Source organism: Camelus ferus, chromosome 12, assembly GCF_009834535.1.
Source record: "Camelus ferus isolate YT-003-E chromosome 12, BCGSAC_Cfer_1.0, whole genome shotgun sequence".
In the NCBI taxonomy this organism is placed as follows: domain Eukaryota; kingdom Metazoa; phylum Chordata; class Mammalia; order Artiodactyla; family Camelidae; genus Camelus; species Camelus ferus.
Genome location: NC_045707.1, coordinates 53,408,843 through 53,429,800, shown reverse-complemented (window position 1 = coordinate 53,429,800; position 20,958 = coordinate 53,408,843). Strand labels below are relative to the sequence as shown.

At 46.5% G+C, this 20,958-nt stretch overlaps 1 protein-coding gene and 1 pseudogene across 6 annotated transcripts in view; one reads left to right on the top strand and one right to left on the bottom strand.

The window, feature by feature from the left end:
- SEPTIN10 (septin 10) overlaps positions 1–12,920 on the top strand; it is a 53,284-nt gene extending 40,364 nt beyond the window's left edge. For 3 of the 6 annotated variants that reach the window (XM_032493684.1, XM_032493689.1, XM_032493688.1), the window contains 3 exons: positions 5,343–5,530; positions 5,955–6,109; positions 7,368–7,505. In XM_032493684.1, coding sequence (XP_032349575.1) covers positions 5,343–5,530; positions 5,955–6,102 — 336 coding nt within the window. In that variant the 3' untranslated portion in view covers positions 6,103–6,109; positions 7,368–7,505. Of the gene's footprint in view, positions 1–5,342; positions 5,531–5,954; positions 6,110–7,367; positions 7,530–8,646; positions 8,882–12,541 lie in introns of those variants that run through there. The other 3 variants (XM_032493687.1, XM_032493685.1, XM_032493686.1) reach the window with 3 other exon arrangements.
- Positions 1,118–1,763, bottom strand: LOC116667817 (annotated as a pseudogene).
- Positions 12,921–20,958: the final 8,038 nt, after the last annotated feature.

The following is a 20,958-nucleotide window of genomic DNA, read 5'->3' as shown; positions in this document are numbered from 1 at the left end:
CCATTACAAGTTCCCTCATGGCCAGTTCTGTCCTGAACAGCTGGTGCCGTCGGTTCGCTTGAGTCAGGGTCAGTCTGGAGGTCATTATCACTCATGGGACAAAGAATCGTCTGCTGAAGGACCACGGAAGACTGACTGATATATCGTCTTTATTAGTGCAGTTTTAGAGGGACAGGAGGTTTATCAGTAATTACACTGGACTGCAGAGACTGTGAGCCAGGTCTTCAACTGGGTGGGCTGAGGCATTTAAAGCTAGTTGTATCAATAAGGTACTGGCAGGTAACCCAAAACATTATCTAAGTCTGTGTTAGAAAAAAAAAAGTCTGTGTTAGAGAAGTTTGTTATTAAAATATCCTTGCCAATACCGTTGTAAACAAGTACCTCTTAATTCACCTTCTGTATCAATGTGGGTGATTTTCACGTACAGTACAGGGTAAGCTGAGATGCTGTGGACGTCGGATACCTAGAGTAGGGAGGTGCACAGGACAAGTGTCATCTAAAACACCGTTCAGATGTTGTCTTGTCTGCGTCTTTGTTAACATCATTCTAGACGTAGAGCCTTCCTGCCACCACAAGAGAGAATGCACAGTTTATATGTACTCCTCATGTGAAGTACGTAACCTTCGTTAAAATATTACTACAACCCAATTTTATATGTAAGTCTATTTCTCGGTTAATTTTTTACTTAATATTTATGCCTCTTTTATTTCCAAAAGTATTGCAGATAATATTCAATAAACAAGTGCAGCTACATTAGAGCCCTGAAGTGGAGAGCCCCAGGCAGGAAGCAGGGTGTGCACGCAGACACAGGTGCAGCGGGAGCCCCGGTGCTGGGTGACTTCTTGGTGAACGGGCCCCAGTGAGGTACAGAGCACAGGTTAGAGACATTTACTAGCTCAACAAGAGAGGAACGCTGTCTCCAGTATTCACTTTTTTAAATGGATACTTTGAAAAGGATCACTGAACGACAGAAACGTATGAGACCTTTAGACACGGCGTTTACAAAAGATACAGCAGCTGATCACGTTGGCCATAGAGTCTTAAGAGCATTGGACAGTGGTTTCAACAGCACAGAAGAAGATCTTCTCTTTTTCACTTTGTTTTTACTTAAAAACTTTTAACTATTTGAAAATGTGTTTGATTTAAACACCTTGTAGTGAATAGTGGAGCCCTGAACGAGTGCTTCTTTTTTTCCCCCTGCCTCAGGTTTATTTGTACGAACAGCACAGGAGGACATGAGCCCCATGCAGACAGCAGCCCAGGGGTCACACCAGTCCTTCTGTCCTCGCATCAGTAGATGAAGGCCGCTTCTCTGGAGCCTCTGTGGGGCCTGGGCACCTTTGGGAGCCTGAGCCGGGGCTGGAGCTGCAGCCTTGGTCTGAGCCTTGGCCTTGGCCTTTGGCCAGCAGAGCCTGAGACCCTTAGCCCTGCTGCGGGCACGAGCATGTTTCCTGAGCTTGGGGTGAGCAGTGTAGGCAAGTTGACTGAGCTTGCGGCTGTTGCCCTTTGGGACCTTAGGCTTGACCTCCTTGGCCTTTAAGAGCCTTGATGGCTTCAGTACGTGCACTCGTGGCCTTGGCGTTGTTGGCCTGCATCTTCTTCAGGCCCTTCTTGTTGTGCTTCTTGGCAAAGCGCATGTTCCTTACGAAACTTGGAGTCCACCCCCTTAAGAGATCATATCGTTGTGATCAGGGTTTTTTGATGCCGTTTCTGTGCCATTTTTGAGATTGGTTGCGCGTGGTGTGGTCCTTCGACTTGGCCATGTCTGCACCGGAGCCGGGAGAGAGCGAGTGCTTCTTACGTGTGGAATAGATTGTTGATGTCAGAGCTGAGAACTCACAGTGTGAGTGACAGTCACACCCTCCCCCTTTCTAAGACACTTTTCATTGTTTTTCTGGAGTCGATCTCATGAGTGACATACCAAGTGTTCTATAACCTTTCAGGGTATTTACAATGCATGTCAAGTATGCAGCTTCATTTAAATAACCAGAGGTACCTCTGCTCCACAGTGTAAATCTGTCCTATAGCCTCATTTTCTAAGGGTTAGCCCCGTTCTCCTCTCCCTGGTCATGGGGTGCACATGGGCTAAGAGAGCTGCTGCTCTGTACCTGCACCCTGATCTGAGGGACAGCTGGTGAGGCCCACCCTTTAAACACACACACAGACACTCTTACTATACATCTGTTTAGAAAAGCAGGGACCATTTGTTATTAATACAGCCTTTTGATAGGCCAGATTCTTTTCTTTTCTTTTTTTTAATTTAAGTACAGTCAGTTATAATGTGTCAATTTCTGGTGTACAGCACAGTGTCCTAATCATGTGTAGATACATACATATATTAATTTTCATTAAAGGTTATTACAAGATATTGAATGTAGTTCCCTGTGCCATAAAGAAGAAATTTTTTTTCTTTTTATATATAGTGGCTAACATTGCAAATCTCAGACTCCCAAATTTATCCTTTCCCACCTTCTTTCCCCTGTTAACGATAAGCTCGTTTACTATGTCTGCAAGTCTGTTTCTGTTTTGTTGATGAGTTTGTTAGTGTCCTTTTTTTCTTTCTTTAATATTCCACATATGAGTGCTATCATATGGTATTTTTCTTTCTCTTTCTGGCTTATTTCCTTAGAATGACGATCTCCAGGTCCATCCATGTTGCTGCAAATGGCATTATTTAATTTTTTATGGCCAAGTAGTATTCCATTGTATACATATACCACAGCTTCTTTATCCAGTCATCTGTTGATGGACATTTAGGTTGTTTCCATGTCTTGGCTATTATAAATAGTGCTGCTGTGTCTGGGGTGCATGTGTCTTTTTGAATTATATTTTCCTCCAGATATATGCCCAGGAGTGGGATTGCTGGATCATATGGTAAATCTAATTTTAATTTTTTAAGGAATCTCCACACTGTTTTCCATAATGGTACACCCAACTAACTACATTCCCACCAACAGTGTAGGAGGGTTCCCTGTTCTCTACACTCTCTCCACTATTATTCTTTGTGGACTTTTGAATGATGGTCATTCTGACTGGTGTGAGGTGATATCTCATAGTTTTGATTTGCATTTCTTTGATCTTTAGTGATATTGAGCATTTTTTCATATGTCTATTGGCCATCCATATGTCTTCATTAGAGAAATGCTTGTTTAGTTAGGTCTTCTGGCCATTTTTTGACTGGGATTTTTGTCGTCGTCGTCATTAAGTTGTATGAGCTGTTTATATATTCTGGAAGTTAAACCTTTGTCAATCATTTGCAGACATTTTCTGCCAATCCATGGTTGTCGTTTTGTTTTGCTTATGGTTTCCTTTGCTGTGCACAAGTTTATTATAAGTTTGATTAGCTCACATTTGTTAATTTTTGCTTTTATTTCTATAGCCTTTGTAGACTGACCCAGGAAAACATTTCTACTATTTATGTCAGAGAATATTTTGCCTGTGTTTTCTTCTAGGAGTTTTATGGTGTCCTGTCTTATGTTTAAGTCTTTAAGCCATTTTGAGTTTTTGTGTGTGGTGTGAGGGAATGTTCTAACTTTATTGACTTACATGCTGCTGTCCAGCTTTCCCAACACCACTGTCCCGCTGATGAGACTGTCTTTTCTTCATTGTATATTCTTGCCTCTTTTGTTGAAGATTAATTGACCACAGGTGTGTGGGGTTTGTTTCTGGGCTCTCTGTTCTGTTCCATTGATCCGTGTGTCTGTTTTTGTGCCAATACCACACGGAGTGTTTTGATTACTGTAGCTCTGCAGTACTGTCTGAGGTCTGAAAGGGTCATTCCTCCAGCTTTGCTCTTTTTCTTCAATATTGCTTTGGCAATTCTGGGTCTTTTGTGATTCCATATAAATTTTAGGATTATTTGTTCTAGTTCTGTGAAAATGTGATAGATAATTTAATAGGGATCACATTAAATCTGTAGATTGCCTTGGGCCGTATGGCCATTTTAGCAATATTGATTCTTCCAACCCAAGAACTAAATAAGTAAATACTAAGGAACTGCTACTTCTCGAGATGACATTCTTAGGAGCAAGAGAATCTTAGGGCCTTACTTAACCTGTTTCAGCCCTCTTCTGTGTCTGTTTAAGTACTTCTGTCAGGGGTTTCCTGGCTGACCGGACAGTCTGTTCCACTCCCGGACCCTGAATCAACAGGGTGCAGCTGCGTCTCTGCTGCTGCGGCTCTCACCCCTAGGCTATAGCACGGTGACAGCCTCTCGCCACCTTGTCTGGAAACCAAATCCTGACTTTCTGTATGAATGTTAGGGTGCTGCCTAGAACTGAAAATACTAATTGAAAGTTTATCTAACCAGACCAGAAATTTTTTCTTAAGTTGTCTTTTTTGACCTAGCATCTAGATGCTGTGCTTGTGTTCTTGGCACATGACTGATCTGTAAGGAACCCGGTACAGTCCCTAGATTTTTTTTTCCCCCAGATAATTAAACCAGGGAAATCTCATGTTAAAAATTTTGGCAAAACTCATTTTAACAACTATACTGAATGTACTGAGCATAAATGAATTTTAAAATGTTATCTCTATTAGAGACAGGCAGTGTTTTCCCATTATGGTGTAAGTTCTACTTCAGTGGTGCAGCTGAGCCTTCAACAACATGGGTTTGAGCTGGGTGGGGCCACTTTATATGTGGGTTTTTCCACTAACCACGACCACAGGGCCTGCAGACGTGGAGCCGACTGTAACGTGCACTCGGATTTTCAGCTGGTGGGGCCGATGCCCTAACCCCTGTGTAGTTCAAGGGTCAACTGTACGTTTATGATACAACTTTCTCTGAATTTAAGATTTCTTGAATTTAGATTTTGAGAAGGTGAATGACTGGAAAAACTAATCAATTTTAAGGTTCTTGATTTAAATTGACAGTTGACACTTGCTTTGCTAGCAGGCTCACCAGTGTGATCCACAGCTGTTTCACTGCTACCTAGGTCGTTTATTTGGGAAATAAGGTCTTTATTTTCCTTTTCGATAACTTACTTCTCTAATTTGTGTCTCTCACTTTTATTAAGAATGGATTTTAGAAACTATCTGAAAAGGCTCCGTGGGGAAAATGTAGAGCAAGAAAATACAAACTCTAAGAAAAGGTCAGATGTTTCAAAAACTGAAGTTTGTTCTTGAGGCTGTTTCTAATGTTTTCCTCATGCATTTTGGGGGAGCACATTTAAAATTAGAGAGCAATCTAACATGTAAATTTTTACTGGAAGCATGAGCTTTCTAGTTGGCAGCAGGGTGGGGACGGGAATGGGGGGAGCGATTTGCTGTGCTGCCGTGTCGCAGGGTCCCCGAGCCGCACGGTTTCTGTGCACTGCCACAAGGGAATCCATTTTGTTTCACAGCTGCAGGCCAAATTTGAGCACCTTAAGAGGGTCCACCAAGAAGAGAGGATGAAGCTTGAAGAAAAGAGAAGACTTTTGGAAGAAGAAATAATTGCGTTCTCGAAGAAGAAAGCTACCTCTGAGATACACCAGAACCAGTCCTTCATGGTCCCGGGCAGCAGCCTGAGGAAGGACAAGGACCGGAAGAAGTAAGCCGCCCTCCCAGGCCCCCCGTCTGTCTCACTGCCCTGTGTCTTCACAGCTTCCCCGGCTCCTTATTCCCGTCCGCCTCCCGGAGCGCGAGACCCTGTCCCTCTTGCTCTGCTGTTTCCCCCGCAGCTAGGAGGGCACCTGGCACGTGTTCTGTGCCCTGTAAACACCTGCTGAGTGAGTGATGACCTGACACAGAAACACGCCCCGACATGGGGGTCCGTGGCCGGGAGGCTGGCTGCTCCAGCACAGGCTGCACGCCGCCCCGTGAGCCACGGGGACCTTCATGTCAGCTGCACCACTTGAGGGACGTGCTGACATGAAATACTTGGTAAAAAAAAAAAAAATGAACTCTTAGGGTTACTTTTTTTTTAAAGCAAATTCTATTGATAATGATTTTGTGAGAATTTTTATTTTAATAAGGGAACCAGGCTATCGATTCGAACTCCTGTGCTTTGATGTCAGAGCTTGTGAAACGAGTGATGGACGTACAGATACAGAGGAAGGTAGAGGGGCCCCCAGGCCTCGGGGCGGCCTTGGTAGCGTGTGGCGGAGATCCCAAGGCTTGTAGGTCTGGGGTACGTGTTAAAGTCAAAGTAACCAAGTTTTAGAAAATAAGGGTTTTTTCCCACCTGCATTTTTTCACTTTATTTCTCCCACTTTAATGTCCTCGCCGCTTGCCTACTTGACCGCTTGTTCTGTTAGATCGCTGCCCATCCATGAGTCCACCAGCCACCGCCACGTGGCCCTCACCGGGGAGTCCTCAGGTTCCTTTATCACCACATCCTGTTCCACCCCAGTATTTCCAGAATTCTTAAGTCTCCTTCAAAAAGTTAAGACAACATAACATTGCCTGTGATCGTCTTCCAATTTTGAACTATGGAGATGTGAATCCACAGGGGTGCTCATGGATTTAATTGGCCTGTGGATTTTATGGTTTGGCGGGAAGAAAGAAGGAATTCTCACGTATGCTCTCTTAACATAAGCTCTACCAGAGAGTGAATCTTTGTTTTAATAGCCACCCCCGGGGCCTAGGACAGTGCCTGGTATCTAGTGGGCATGCAGTTATCTGTGGAAAAAATAAAAACATTGAATTTCAAAAGATAAACCACCCTCAGTATCCATGGGGGACTGGTATCAGGTTGCCCAAGGAGACCAAAACCCACACAGATGCTCAAGTCCCTGCTAAAATGGCACAGCCTCCGCATGTAACCTACACACACTTCCCTGTACACATTAAACCATCCCTAGATGACTTCTACTCCCTAATGCAGTGTGAATGCCATGTAAGTAGAATATAAATGCCAGAAAGCAGCAAATTCAAGTCTTGTTTTTTGGAACTTTCTGGAATTGTTTTCCAAATATTTTTCAATCTGTAGTTGGTTGACTCCTCAGATGTGGAACCCTCGGACCCAGAGGACCAAATGTATACAAATAATTTATGACTCCTTTTCATTGTGCCTTGAATTATAAAGCTAAGGGGCCTTTTACCTTACCATCTCAACCTAGTCCAATGTTCCTAGATTTGGACGCCCCGATTTTATTATTCATGATGCAAAAGACAGTTTATAGTCACCTTGTGAAAGTAAGGTATGGACTGTTGTTTACAAAATCTGGCCCAGCCCGTAGTTTTTTGAGAGCTCAGAAGTCACCCTCAGGAAAGTTTGGTGTTTGTTTTTGTCTTCCAGGGTCCCATGGCTAGACATCCTATAATAGACTAGCTATACATTCACTCTTTATGTAAAAGCTTTGTAAAACAAATGATTCTAGTGATTTTTATTTCCTATATGGTTTTTTATTGTACCAATCAAAAGGTTTTTTTTTTTCTCTTTTCAGCTCCAATTTTATGTAGAACAAAGGTTCCAGATCACAGGAGGTCATCACAAGCAAACGTTATTAAAATGTTAGCAGTGTGCTTTGATTTTCTTGCTGTTTTTATTTGCTGTATCACTTGTTCTGTATCTGGTAAATGGCTAGTCACTGCCATTCATGGAAAATACTTTCAAGTATGAGGTCAACACATAAGCCAGACTGGATGGTGTTCTTTAGATTTCACTGTTAGGAGTTTTTAAGTTGTTGGTTTGGGATGAATCGAGATCATTTCTCCTGCTGCCCAGTTACTGTCACTTTGCTGTGCTTTGTACCCAAGCAGCAGAGTGTGACTCATATGACAGCACAGGGCTCATTTGCAGTGCGGCTGTCTGACTGCATGCCTGTTCCAACATGAACCATGTGTGTACATACTAAAGGCAGACTTTGGGGAATATGTTTTGAAATTACTATGTACCTGAAACTCTGTCCTCTCAGTAGTTTTATAGAACTTTTAAAATTTTGATACAATTATCCTAAGCTTTTTATCAAATTATATAATAAGGATGGCCGTCCAGGCTTCAGTATTGTGGTTGATGTGATGAAACAAAATATGTTTAAAGCAAAAACATTCAGGTACATAAACTCTTTTTTCTAGTGGTAAGTACCTTTGAAACTAGGTGTTCTCACACTGTATTACATACTTGTCGTTTAAAACTGTCTTCCAGGGGAAAAGTAATAAAGTTAAATCTTATTAAAAACATTTAAGAAAATAACTATGAGCATCTGAATATTAAAGATAAAATTTAGATAATTAAGGATTTCTGAATTCAGTGCCTTAGTATTTGCAGAACACTTTAATTGTTTCTAACTTTTTCTTAACAGTCATAAGTATATAATTTTTCATTTTTTTGTACTTGAGTATTCTAAATAAAACTGACATTTAATAAAATATATCTACATATTTACTAAGCAGTGTTTAAATTAACTTATCTTTTTGCAAACTGTTGTCTTAATTGAGCTAATGCTGATAAAATGTTTATGTGTTTGAATTATTTTAAGCCAAGATATATAACCAGTATTTTTCAGATTGTTTTACTTACCATGTCAGATTCTACATAATGTATTTTTTCATGAAGTTGTGTAAGTTGCAAATAAAACCTTTATTTCGTAGCACAGTTTGTGTGGACCAACACTTTAAAATTCCATTATTGCATTTAAATTTCATAAATGCCTCTTAACCCTTTAAAACTTTAGTAAAGTAAGTTGTAAGTATCACAGAAAAAGCTCTGAACTTTCTTCTCAGGCTCAGTAACGCCCAGGTTCTGGAAGGTGGGAGCGGAGTCGGAGAGGCCCTGCGGGCAGGCAGCCTGTCCTCCAGAGCCCGGCCAGTGCTTCAGCGCTGAGCACTAGCCGAGGAGGACAGCCCAGAAGCTCGTGACCGTGTCGCCTGCTAAATCAAACTGTGTGCAAACAGCTATCCTGAACTTTAATAAAGTTACTTTTAAAGGCCAGACCAATTGTTGGCATGTTAAAACAAAGTTCTTCAAGTTCCTAGTTGAAAGCACGATGGAAACCTGCCTCAGACTCTGACCTTGAGAGAAGGGCCGTCACTTGTGCTGCGAGTGACTCTGTTCTGAGGAAGGCTCCCTGCAAATGCACCACCGCAGTGTGACCCTTTGTCTCACGTCTCTGGGATTCCATGTAAGATTTTATTTAAAAGAGTTGCACTGCAAAGGAAAAAAATTTAAACAACTGTACTACAGGCAGACCTCAGGGCCAGGCCACCCAGTAAAGCAAATACCACAATAAACTGAGTCACACGGACTTTCTGGTTTCCCAGTGAATATAAAAATTATGTTTACACGATACTGTCGTCTGTCAAGTGTGCACCGCGTTATGTCTAAAAAAATACAAACACCTTAGTTAAAAGGTACTTAATTGCTAGAAAATGCTATTCAGTGAGCCTTCAGTGAATCGGGGTGGTAACAAGATCACTGATCACAGACACCATAACAAATATAATAATGGAAAAGTCTGAAATACTGCAAGAATTACCAAAACGTGATCAGAGACAAGGTGAACAGACACTGCTGAAGTGGCGCCGACAGCCTTCCGTCTGTACACAGCACAGTGTCCACAGAAAAGTGAGTCCTGCCTGTCAAGTGCCACGTTCCTGACAGCTATTCATGCTCCACTATTCAGACACAGGCTACAGAGTGAGGTATTATCCACTGATGCTTAAATTAATTTCCTGGGAACAAAATAAAGCTCGACATGTTTTATCTTTTTTTCCATGAAGCATGTGAAACAGAATTGCCTTTCGCTGCCAACCATTAATCTCGGTGCCACCTCCTCTGAATTGCAAACCTATTTTACCACAGACTGATTTCACCTTCAAGCACTACAGGGAGGTTATTATTCCTTTTTAAAGAGAAACTCGTTTTGGCCCCATTCTCCCATCTGGCTAGGACATGAGGACACAAGCTGACAGGCCCCTGTGGAATGACCAGAGCTGTCACAAGACAAGCATGTGCAGAGCTCTCGCAGAAGGGTTCTTGCCGCCCACAGAGCAGAGGAAGGCATTGGAGGGGGGAGCTGGGACTCCAAGGCCTGAAGCGGCTTCAGATGCAGGAGGGGAGAAGGGTGATTCTGATGAAGGCCATGCCTTCTGGGAAGCAGCTCAGGGCAAACGAATATGGGTAAGGCTATAGAAGGGGAGGGAACAGACCAAGGAGGAGTCTATGCGCCTCGTCCAGCAGGAGCAGGAGCTACGGAATGGCGTGACCTCACGTGGTCAAGGGAAAGGTGTACAGGGGAGGCGGTGCTAGGCCAGGGAGGCCTACTCAACACAGACGACAGTTCCTAACGCTGAGTGCACAGCCCAACCACTGGGTCGTGTCTTAAGAACACTGGTGCAGGCGGAGACCAAGACGGCAGAACTGAAGGACACGGAGCGCCCTCCTCCCAGGCACATCAAAAGCACATCTACGTGCGGAACAGTTCTCAGAATGTCAACTGAACGCTCACAGATCTCACACAACCAAAGCTGCAAGGAAGATCGCCACGTAACTGGGTGGGATGAAAGAAGACAAGGAAACAGGATGGGACCTGTGTCCCTGGCAGGAGCTGTGTAAGAGGAAAGGTTCCCTCACCCTGGGGACTCCTCACCAGCAGGGAGATGAGCCAGGACAGAAAGGAGCTTCTGCTCAGCAAGTGTGGCAGCCAGACTGGGACAGAACGGAGAGAGCAGCACAGACGGTCCTGCCCAACCCCCTGCATTCCCTACTCAGACGTGCGTCTGCTGGTGCGCATGGGGGCTGGGCGCTGGAACTTGGGCTTTAGTGGACAGACTGGGGGACAGGACTGGGGTTGGCTATGCAGAGACGGCCTGAAGGGGCTGGAGTGTGGTCCAGGCCACTGGGGGTGCACACAGGATGGGCCTGGTCTGCTGTAGAAGCCTCAGGTAACATGCTCATGAAGGGAGGGCGGGACCCGCCATAGCAGCCACACCTCAGTGAGCTCACAGTGGGCACAACCCCATCTCTGAGCTCCGGGAGTGGCCAAGCACCAGTGGGTTGCCCACCTCTGGAGGTGGGGCTGAAATCCAAGCAGTGTCCCCCGGGCTCTGTGATGTCTGGATTCACACGCTGCCAGTGACTTTGTAAGCTCAGTGCCTGCCTGCAGGACATCCAAGTGGATGACTGGTGCTCCCGTGGCTGGGGCAGGTCCGCCATTAGTGGTGTGACTTGACTCCACAGCTCCCACAGCGGATCCAGGTGTGCGACCATGGCAGTCCCGAAGCCTGACTTAAGCAGCTCTGCACTGGTGCCTTTGAGAGCACAGTACCTGAGGGACACCTGGGCCAACTGCCTGCATCCCCATGGCTTGAGGGGGAGCACAGACAGTGCCAGCACCAGTGCGCTCTGTGAGCCCCAACATGGGTGACAGGTGACACCACAGCAGGAACACTCCAGTCCTGCCTGCCTCACACCACAGTACAGAAACGGAGGAGGGGGCTTCTACTCCAACAACAGGGGAGCAGACGGGGCCCCGACAGGGCTGTGACAACCACAGAGCAAAGCGGAGGCCCCGCTCGACAGCCAGTGTGGGCTCTGGGCCCCCCAACACCAGTCACACCCCCCGATCAAGGGGATAACAGCCAGCACACGTGGAGGAAAGACGTGGCAGCCATCCACACTAGAAACAGTCCCTGTGACAAAAATATTAGATGCACGCCGACTACACAGGGACTCCCATATAAAAGCATCCCCTTCAGGACCAGAGTAGTTAACTGTTACTCCCAAACTCATATAGAGAAATAAGTAAAATGAAGAAGAAGAGGAACTACTCCCAATTAATGGAAGAGAAATCCCTTGGAAGAACGAACAATGGAACAGAACTCTCCATCTACTAGAGACCAAATTCAAACAGGAGGCAATAAAAATACTTCAGGAATGAAGAAAGTCTATCAGCAGAAATGCAGGTGGCCGTAAAAAGGAACCAGAAGCTATGAAGGGGGGCCAGACAAAATCAGAAAACTCATTTGCTGTGATAAAAGCTAAGCTACAGACAGCAGCAAACTAAATAGTGCAAAAGAACAAAAAAGTGATGTGAAAGATAAAATACTGGAAATCACCCAATCAGAACAGGAGACAGAAAGACAAATGAAAAAAAAAAAATGAAAGCAAGACACAGGACCTACCAGATAACAGAAAGTGTGACAATCCAAGCATAATAGGGACCCCAGGAGAAAGAGAAAAGGGGACTGAAAATGTATTTAAAGAAATTGTGGCTGAGAACTTCCCAAACCTAAAGAAGGAAACAGACCCAGGTATGAGAAGCACAGAGGGTCCCTAAAGGAAGATGCACCCAAACAGACCCACAACAAGACATATTATAATTAAAACAGGGAAAGTTAATGAGAAGCTTCCAAAGGCAGCAGGAGAAAAACAGTCACATACAAGGGAACAGCCTTAACGCTTTGAGCTGATTTCTCAATAAACATTGCTGGCCAGAAGGGAGTGGTAAGATACAGTCAAAGTCTTGAAAAGGAAAACACTTGCAACATAGCATATTCTACCCAGAAAGATTATCATTTGAAACAGAAGGAGAGAGAAAGTTCTCAGACAAGCAAAAACTAAAAGAATACAGCAATACTGAACCTATCCTAAAAGGTTTTTTTTTTTTTTTAAATTTAGATCTTATTGAAAAGTCTTCTCTAAACAGAAAAGAAGTAAGAATCTACAGGAAAGAGAAAATCGACACACCGCGAAGTGTGGGAAGGCCCGTCCTACCGCGCGCAGGGCAGGTGCGGGTGCGCGGCAGCCAGCACAGCGCTGCCTCTTACGCAGCAGGTGCACGAGGTCTGAGCAGGCCCGGCAGGCTCCCCTACAGTTCGACTTACTTATCCTCAGAAGAACTGACCTGGGCCTTGGCCTCCCTCCTCTGAGCCAGGGTCTGCCTCTGACTCGGAGCTGGAGGGCCGCAAGTCCCTACAGGAGGCACTGAACGTCCCTGGGGCCACAGGACAGACGTCACTCTGCAAGACCCCCATGCTTCACACAGCCCTCTCTCCCACCCCTGTGAAGGAGGGTCAGCCTTTTCTCCATTTAAATTTTTTTCCCAAAGAAAATTGGGATGTTATTGTAGACTGTGCAGCTGCTCAGCTGGACCTCGGTTCTTTGATTCTTTTCTCAAAAACCCTCCACATCGAGGTGCTTCTGACTGCAGGGCATCACGGCCCCCAGGAAGCTGGTTCTGGCCCTGACCCCATGGCCATGGAGCCCGAATCTTTCTTTCGTGTTTGGTGAGGAGGCAGCTGGATTCACAAACTTCTGGGCAAACACAGACTTGTAGGTGATACTACTCTCCAGTAAGTTCCTAACTGTCTACATGGCAGTCAAATAGTTCTTATCTCCATTTTCATCTCCATAAGCAGTTTGTTTCTGCAAAGAATCAGGCTCTGACTTCCTTTATAAGCCAGTAGGACCTCTGGAGCTCCCCTACACCTTCCCTTTTTGCTTTGGCTGCTAGGAAGCTCAGAGTTCAATTTAGTGTCCACTAAGGATAACTGGCTCATCCTTAATTCCTAGTACACATCTCTCCCTGCTCCCCCATAAGCCTTCTTATGGCTTGAGAAATTACCTGCCACAGCTTCTGTGAATGTGTTTTTACCAAAAAGCTTACAATGCTTGTTGTTTTTTAATTTGGCAGAGCACATATTTAAACAAGCACACATAGGAAACAGGTCCTATAATCATTTTTTCTTCTCCATGTCTGTGTGCAGACATCATTGTGGCTCTGCCCCACGTCCAGGGTTCAGAGGTGGAGAAGCCCAGGGCACAGTGAAGTTCACAAATGGTTCACCCTGGACCTGACAGGGTCGGGGCACAGTCTCTCCAGAGGAACTGACACTGTATCAAGACCTTAAGGATGCTCGATCAGCCGGGAGAGAGGACGGATGTGCTGCCCAGACTGCTTCCTGACCTGCACAGGGTAGGGCCCGAGCCAGGGCTGGGGGAGATCCCACCGAGGGCAGTGGGAGGAGTCTGAGTGAGGGTGTGACTCCACCAGACCTGAGAGTTAGGAAGAAGTCCCTCTGCCTGAGTGAGAGGGGTGGACTGGACTGTAGGTGGAGTGGAGGGTGCAGCTTCAGGTGGTGGAGATGACAGGGGTGGGTGGGGTAGAGGGAAGAGAGCTGGGGGGAGGGTGAGGAGGGCGGTGGGGAGGTTCCAGGAGGCAGGAGTAGGGGTCGCCTGGCAGGACAAGAAATTGCTTCTGGCTCGGACCTGGACACTTGGTGGTGCTGTGACCAGGGACAGGGAAGCCAGGAGCAGATGCAGATCTGGGGAAGGAAATGGAGATGCCTGGAGGGCCAAGATAGGCCCAGAAGGCCGCAGGCTTCTGGGAGGGAGGTGGGGGAGAGGAGGGTCTGCAGATGGGGCTGGCGGTCTTGGGGTTGAGATCATGTGGGGACACATGTGGACAGAGATGAAAGGTGCCCCCAGATCCCAGAGCAGCACTAGGGCCAGGCCAGGACGGCAGCCAGAGAGAAGAGAGGCGCTTTCAAGTAAGGAGCGAAGCGCCCAGAGGGAAGCACGGATGGGGAACCTGGGTTTCTCAGCAGTGAGGTCGCTGGGTGCCCCAGATGACAGCAAGATATGGTCATAGGCAGACGGGAGGCGCACAGAAAACTTTTCTAGGTAGATCAACAGGCAGAGGGGCAGCAGTGCTGTTCCTGAGTAATAACTCCCCCCCAAATATGGCTTCAAGTAATTATTCCCCATGAGACTCCAGGTGGGCGAGACAGCTCTGTGGACCCAGGACAGGCGACAAAGCTCGGTTGCTCCCCGTGCCCTGCCCCCGTCCTGGAGACCACGAGCCCGCTCTCGTGCAGTGGCAGGGGTCCCAGGAGCAGGTGGCAGGGAGCCAGGCTTCCGCAGGCCCAGGGCAGGTCAGGCTGCGGGGCCACCTCTCTGGGAGGAGCCACATCAGAGGACACAGGTACAGGGGAGCCGGGCTCAGTGGCCACTGTGTCCTCAGCCGGCCCTAGGCAGTGCACACCCCCTGGCTCCCCTCTGCCCTCGCTGACCCGTCCCCCTACAGAGGCCAGAGCGGCCTTTGGAGCACAGCCCCCAACTGTGGCGTCCCCAGCCCCACACCTCCCTGCCTTGGTCCCTCCCGCCCCGGGCTCATGAGGCTGCTCCTGCCCCGTCTCCCAGGAAACATCAGCTTCCTTCCTGCGGCCGCTCTGGTTGGAGCATCTGATGCCCTTCTGGAAGCAGCCGTGCAGGGCAGGGAGCTTGCTGGCCAGAGTCACCGCTGTATCCCAGGGCCAGACACCGGGCTGGCCAGATACTGGAGCACACAGGAGCCCCGAGCATGGGCGAGGTCAGGGTTAGGCCTTTCGGGCCCTCGGCTGTGTGGAGTCAGGGGTGAGGCGGCCAGAGGAGCGGAGTCTTCACTGTGTCACTGCTAACGGCATCAGCAGTGGGGCTGCGAGGTCCTGAGGCGGACTCCACAGTCTGAGGGAGTGGTTTTGTTTTTTTCAGTCCGGAACTGGATCTGGATTTTGTCAAATGCTCTCTCTGCATCTATCGAAATGATCATATGGTTTTTCATTTTTAGTCTATTCTTTGAATTTACTTTTACTGAGATATGACATATTAAGCACATGTTTAATGGACACATGACACCACGTAAGTGTAAGGTACTCAGTGTGCTGATCTGATGGGCTGATGTATGACAGTTGCTGTCACTCCTATTACCTCCCATGACTGTCACCTCCTCTCTGTGGCAGGAACACCTGACGTCTCATCTCAGGGACTCTGAAGTCCATAACACAGTGCTGTCCTCTAACCACCACGCTGCACGCTGCTTCCAGGACTGATTCGTGTATTCATCTCAAGTTTGTGCCCTAAAACAGCGTCTCCCCAGTCCTCACAGCGCTGCAGCCCCTGGTGACCACCACTCTAATGTCTCCTGTTACAAGTTCAGCTTTTTATATAAGTGAGATCATACAGTATTTGTCTTTCTACGTCTGACTTACCTCCCTCAAGGTCAATCCATGTTGTTGCAAATGACAGGATTTCCTTCCTTCTCAAGGCTGCGTAATAGTCCACCGTGCATACACACACGTCTTTGTCCGTTTACACATGATGGACATGCAGGCTGTTCCCGTATCCTGGCTGTTGTCGGCAGTGCTGCGGTGAATATGTGGGTGCAGATGTCTCTTCAGTACCCTCTTTTCATCTCCTTTGTATTTATGCCCAGGCGTGGAATTGCTGGATCACTGAGAGTTCCATTTTCGCTGGATCATGTGACAGTTCTGTTTAAAATTTTTTGAGGAACCTCCAACACTGTTCTCCACAGGGACTGCACCATTCACATTCCCACCAAAAGTGCAGGAAGCGCCCTGCTCTCCACGTCCTTGCCAGCACTTGTCATTTCTTATCTTTTTGACGACAGCCCTTCTGGCAGGTGTGAGGTAACAGCTCACAGAGGGCATCTGTGGGTCTTCTTTGGAAAAATGTGTTTAGTTCTGCTCCCCATTTTTAAAGCCAAATTTTTTTTGTTACTAAGTTATAGGAATTATTTATATGTTTTTGGATATTAACACCTTATCAGATATACGGTTGTCAAATATTTTCTTCCATTCTGTAGGTTGTCTTTTCATTTTGTTGATTGGTTCCTTTGCTACACAGAAACTTTTTAGTTTGCTGTCGTCACACTAGCTAATTTTTTCTTTTGTTTCTGGTATTTTTGGTGTCATATCCAAGAATCACTGCAAGACCCACGTCAGGCAGCTTCTTCCCTACATTTCCTACTAGAAGCTTTATGGTATCAGGTCTCATGTTAAGTCTTTAATCCATCTCAAGTTAATTTTTGTGAGTCGGGTAGGACAGGGGTCCAGTTTCACTTTCCTGCATGAGGTCATCCAGTTTTCCCGACGGCGTGTGTCGGCGGACTGTCCTCTCCCTGCTGGGCTGAATGTCAGCCGAGTGTAAATGCAGCCGTTTGTTTCTGGGCTGTTTTGTTCCCCTGATCTATGTGTGTAATTGGCACACAGCACCGTGTACAGCATAATGATTTGACTTTCAAAGGAAATAATCACCACAGTGAGTTCAGTTAACATCCATAATCTCACAGAAATATAACAGAAAAAAAAAAAAAGAAAGAAAAAGGGGGAAAACACTTTTTTCCCTTGTGACGAGAACTCTCAGGGTTTAATCTCCTAACAGCGCCCGTGTCTGACACTGCAGTGGGAACTATGTTAATCACAGCCAACGTCCCGGGTGTCTGTTTAACTCATAACTTGAAACTTGTACCTTTTGACCCCTTCTTCCAGCCCACCCCCCTTCACCTTCTTGGTCAGACTTGTTCCTGAGTGTCTCATTGTTTTGATGCTGCTGTGGGTGGGAGACTTTTTAAATTCCTTTTTCAAATGTTTCATTGTTAACATAGAGAAGTGCCACTGATTCCTGCAGGATTCCTGCAACTTCCCTGAGCTCACTGGTGAGTCCTAACAGTCCACACTGTGAAGAGCTGGCCGGCTGGGAGCGGACGCCATGCTCTCATGCGCACAAGGCAGGAAGCCACCTCCCAAAATGAGAGGCCTCAGTGACAAGACCGATTTAGCTCCGGGATGAAACTGTTTGGACAAAACTCAGAAACAGTCTCAAGGTAAGGCTGATTCCAAGGGATTTAACTGAGTCGAGAACAAAGCCAGAACCACCTGAAGGAAGACAAGCACCCAGCTCCCCATGTCCAGCTTCCCAGAACATCTGATACAGGGTTAGCAAGCACCCGGAGACGCCGGAGGTACGATCACAAGATTTAAAGTCAATCACCAGAGACAGACCCGAGAAAACACAGTGCATAGAGTTAGGACACAGAAACATTAAAACTACTGTTACAAACACTGTCCACACATGTGCAGGGAGAGAAAAGCAAGAACGTGATGGAAACAGAAACGGAGGGTTTGAAAAAGACACAAACTCACAGATGAGAACAACACACCCCACGCTCCCAGCAGCGGATCCGAGGGTCCATTAAAAAGAGCACGAACTTGACGACGGAGCAGTAGAAACTATGAAATGAAACACACAGGGAAAAAGGACTGGGAACAGATGTCAGGGAGCATCGGTGCGCTGTGGGACACCGACTGGCCACAGAAGCCCTAGAAAACAACGAGGGACAGGAAAAGACTGAAGAAATAATGACCCAAATTTTCCAGATTTGATGAAAACCACAAATACACCAAAACAAGAGGCTCAGCAGTCCCAAAGAGAAGGTGAAAAGCATGCATACAACACACATCAAACTCCCGAAAACCAGCGCAGAGGCAAGAGAGTAAAGAAGGCACACTGCACAGAGAGGAACTGAGTTAGGATCAAGCAAAGACACGTCGTCAAGAACAGCGCAGACCATGAGACGACAACACCGCTTAAACCGCTGCACGAATAAAGTCACCCAGCACTCCACGCCAGGGCAAGTATCTTTCAAAACCACAGGCAAGATGAAGACACCGGGGCAGGCGAAATGCCACTGCGGAGGAACCCCCCACCCGCCAACACACCTGGACTGCAAGAAGCGTTGAAGGAAGTTCTCAGGCACAAGGAAGATGACACCAAAAGGAAATTCAAATCTAAATAAAGTAACTGGAAATGGTAAATATGTGAGTGATGAAAAGACTGTTTTTCTCTAGTTTAAAAATTGCTTTAAAGTAATCAATTGTTTAAAGCAAAAATAGTTTGTGGGCTTCATGACATGTGAAGAAGGAAAACGAATGACGACAGCAGCACAAAGGGTGCAGACGGTAACACTGCATACTTCATAACGAAACACTTACAAAATACATGAGGTGGCATAACGTGCACTTTTAACACCACGGTAACTTAATTACCAACGATAATTAAAGACACGTATTGCAGACTCTAAGGCAATCACAAAATCTGAAAACAAGGAAGTATGTCTTTTGAGCCAAAAAAGGCAATAAAACGGAAACATAAAAATACTACATTAATCCAAAGGAGTCTGGAAAAGAGGGAGAAAAGAGAAAGGATGGATGAAGAAAAAATTACCAAGACTGTAGATTTAAACCCAATTCCATTACTGTAAATGTTCAAAACACTCCAATATTAACAGGTGGAGACTGTCAGACTAGACTTTAAAGGCATAAATATAAACTGTCTACTAAAACATCACTTTAAATATGAAGACAGAGAGAGATTAAAAGGATGGAAAAAAGACATCACGAAAAACAAATGCTACAGTTGCTGCATTAATGTGAGACACAGTTCAGAACAAGGAGCTCTGTCAGGGGCAAACGGGGTCATTTCTAAATGACAAAGGGGCCAGTTCCCCACGAGAACTTACCAATCTTACACGTATCTGCACCTAATAACTGAGCCAAAAATCACGAGGCAAAAAACCAACAGAACTGAAAAGAGAAGAGCAGATACCACAGCCGTGAGAAGGACAAACCCACTACGGCAGCCAGAACCTCAACAGCGTTCTCAGTGACTGACAGAACAAGCAAACAGAAAACTGACACAGACACGGAAGACTGGGGCAGCACCATCGATCGATTTGATCTGACATTCAGAGAACATGCCAACCAACAGCAGCAGAACATCCACCAACACAGACCTATTCTGGCCCTAAAACCAGCCCCAGTAGATTTCAGAGGGCTGAAACTGTACTCAGCGTGTTCTCTGGCCACAATGAAATCAAACCAGCAATTGAAATTTCTAAATATTCAGAAATTAAACAACATAATTCTAAAAAACTGACAGCTCAAAAAACCCACCAAATTTACAAACTGTTTTGAACTTAAACACAAAAACACAAAAAATTCTGCACCATACAGCTGAGGTGTGTGAGTGCTGGGTGTGGGGCCTTTAAAGGGGTAGGGAAGGTTATACGAGGTCGAGTGGGTGGGTTCTAGTCCAACGGGACCAGGGTCCTGAAGAGAAGAGATCGGGACACAGATGCAGAGTGAGGCCTCGGGAGGACCAGCCCTGCTGACACCCTGACCTCAGACTGCCAGCCTCCAGGCCATGGGCAGTCAAACCGGGAGTTTAAGCCCTGCCGTGGTCCTGGTGGTGGTGGCCCTCGCTGACTCACACACCTCACTTGGCTCCTGTCGCCCAGGAATTGCTGTGCTCTGCCGCACAGGCCTCTACGAGAGCCTGTGGTTGTGGGGGGGCCCGGGGAAATGGGTTTCTGGGCCCCCACCCGTTTCAAGAACTGTCCTGCTCTCATCTGGTTTATAAGCTGGGCTTCCAGAGAAGATTTCACTTGATCAAAGGGCTTTCAGGTTTTGAAAACATACAGTTTAAAACAGTTTTTACAGTTTTACTTGGTTGATGCAACATGACCGTCTGCAAGAACAGACACTCCCAAAGCCTGGAGAGTGACCTCATTTACAACTGAGGAGAAGCCCCTCCTCTGCCAGGCCTGCCCACTTGTCCTGGGAGTCCCTTCTGAGTCCTGATCCCCGAGGGCAGCTGTGTGGCCACTAACACCTTCGCAGGCCAACAGCCTCCTGGCCGGACGCCTTTTGGGCAGGAACCTCCCCTCCAACCCCCTGCCTCGCAGTTTTGCACTTACTCACGTGACATTCCCCTTTTGAAGACCACGCTACGCTAGTCAAGTACAATAAACTGCTGGCCCTCACACGTAAGTTATTTGGGTTGTGCGTGACTCTCTTCCCTCGAGGGAGCTACGCCCTTGATTCAGCGACTGTTGTATCCAGCTGTCCCCCCGGATTCTGCGTAATTGATAGATGTGATATTCATGCCTGGATGCCTTCACTTAAACTACAGAATGCTCTGTGGGGCTGAGCCCTGGGGTATGCCCCTAGAGACCTTCCTTTGGACTGACAGTGATTTGACTTGGCCCCACAGAAGATTCTGAAGCCTTTGATTAAACTCCAGATCCTTTGATGAGTTCATTGAAAAAATATAAATCAGGGACGCACCAGGTGGCAGCTCAGACGGCATCCCAGGATGACTCGCCCTGATTAGGGCTCTGATGCATATTTATGAGGCACATTAAAGGGCTGTGTTCAGGGGAAGGTACTGAACGTGCCATGATTTTAATAACTCCGCGG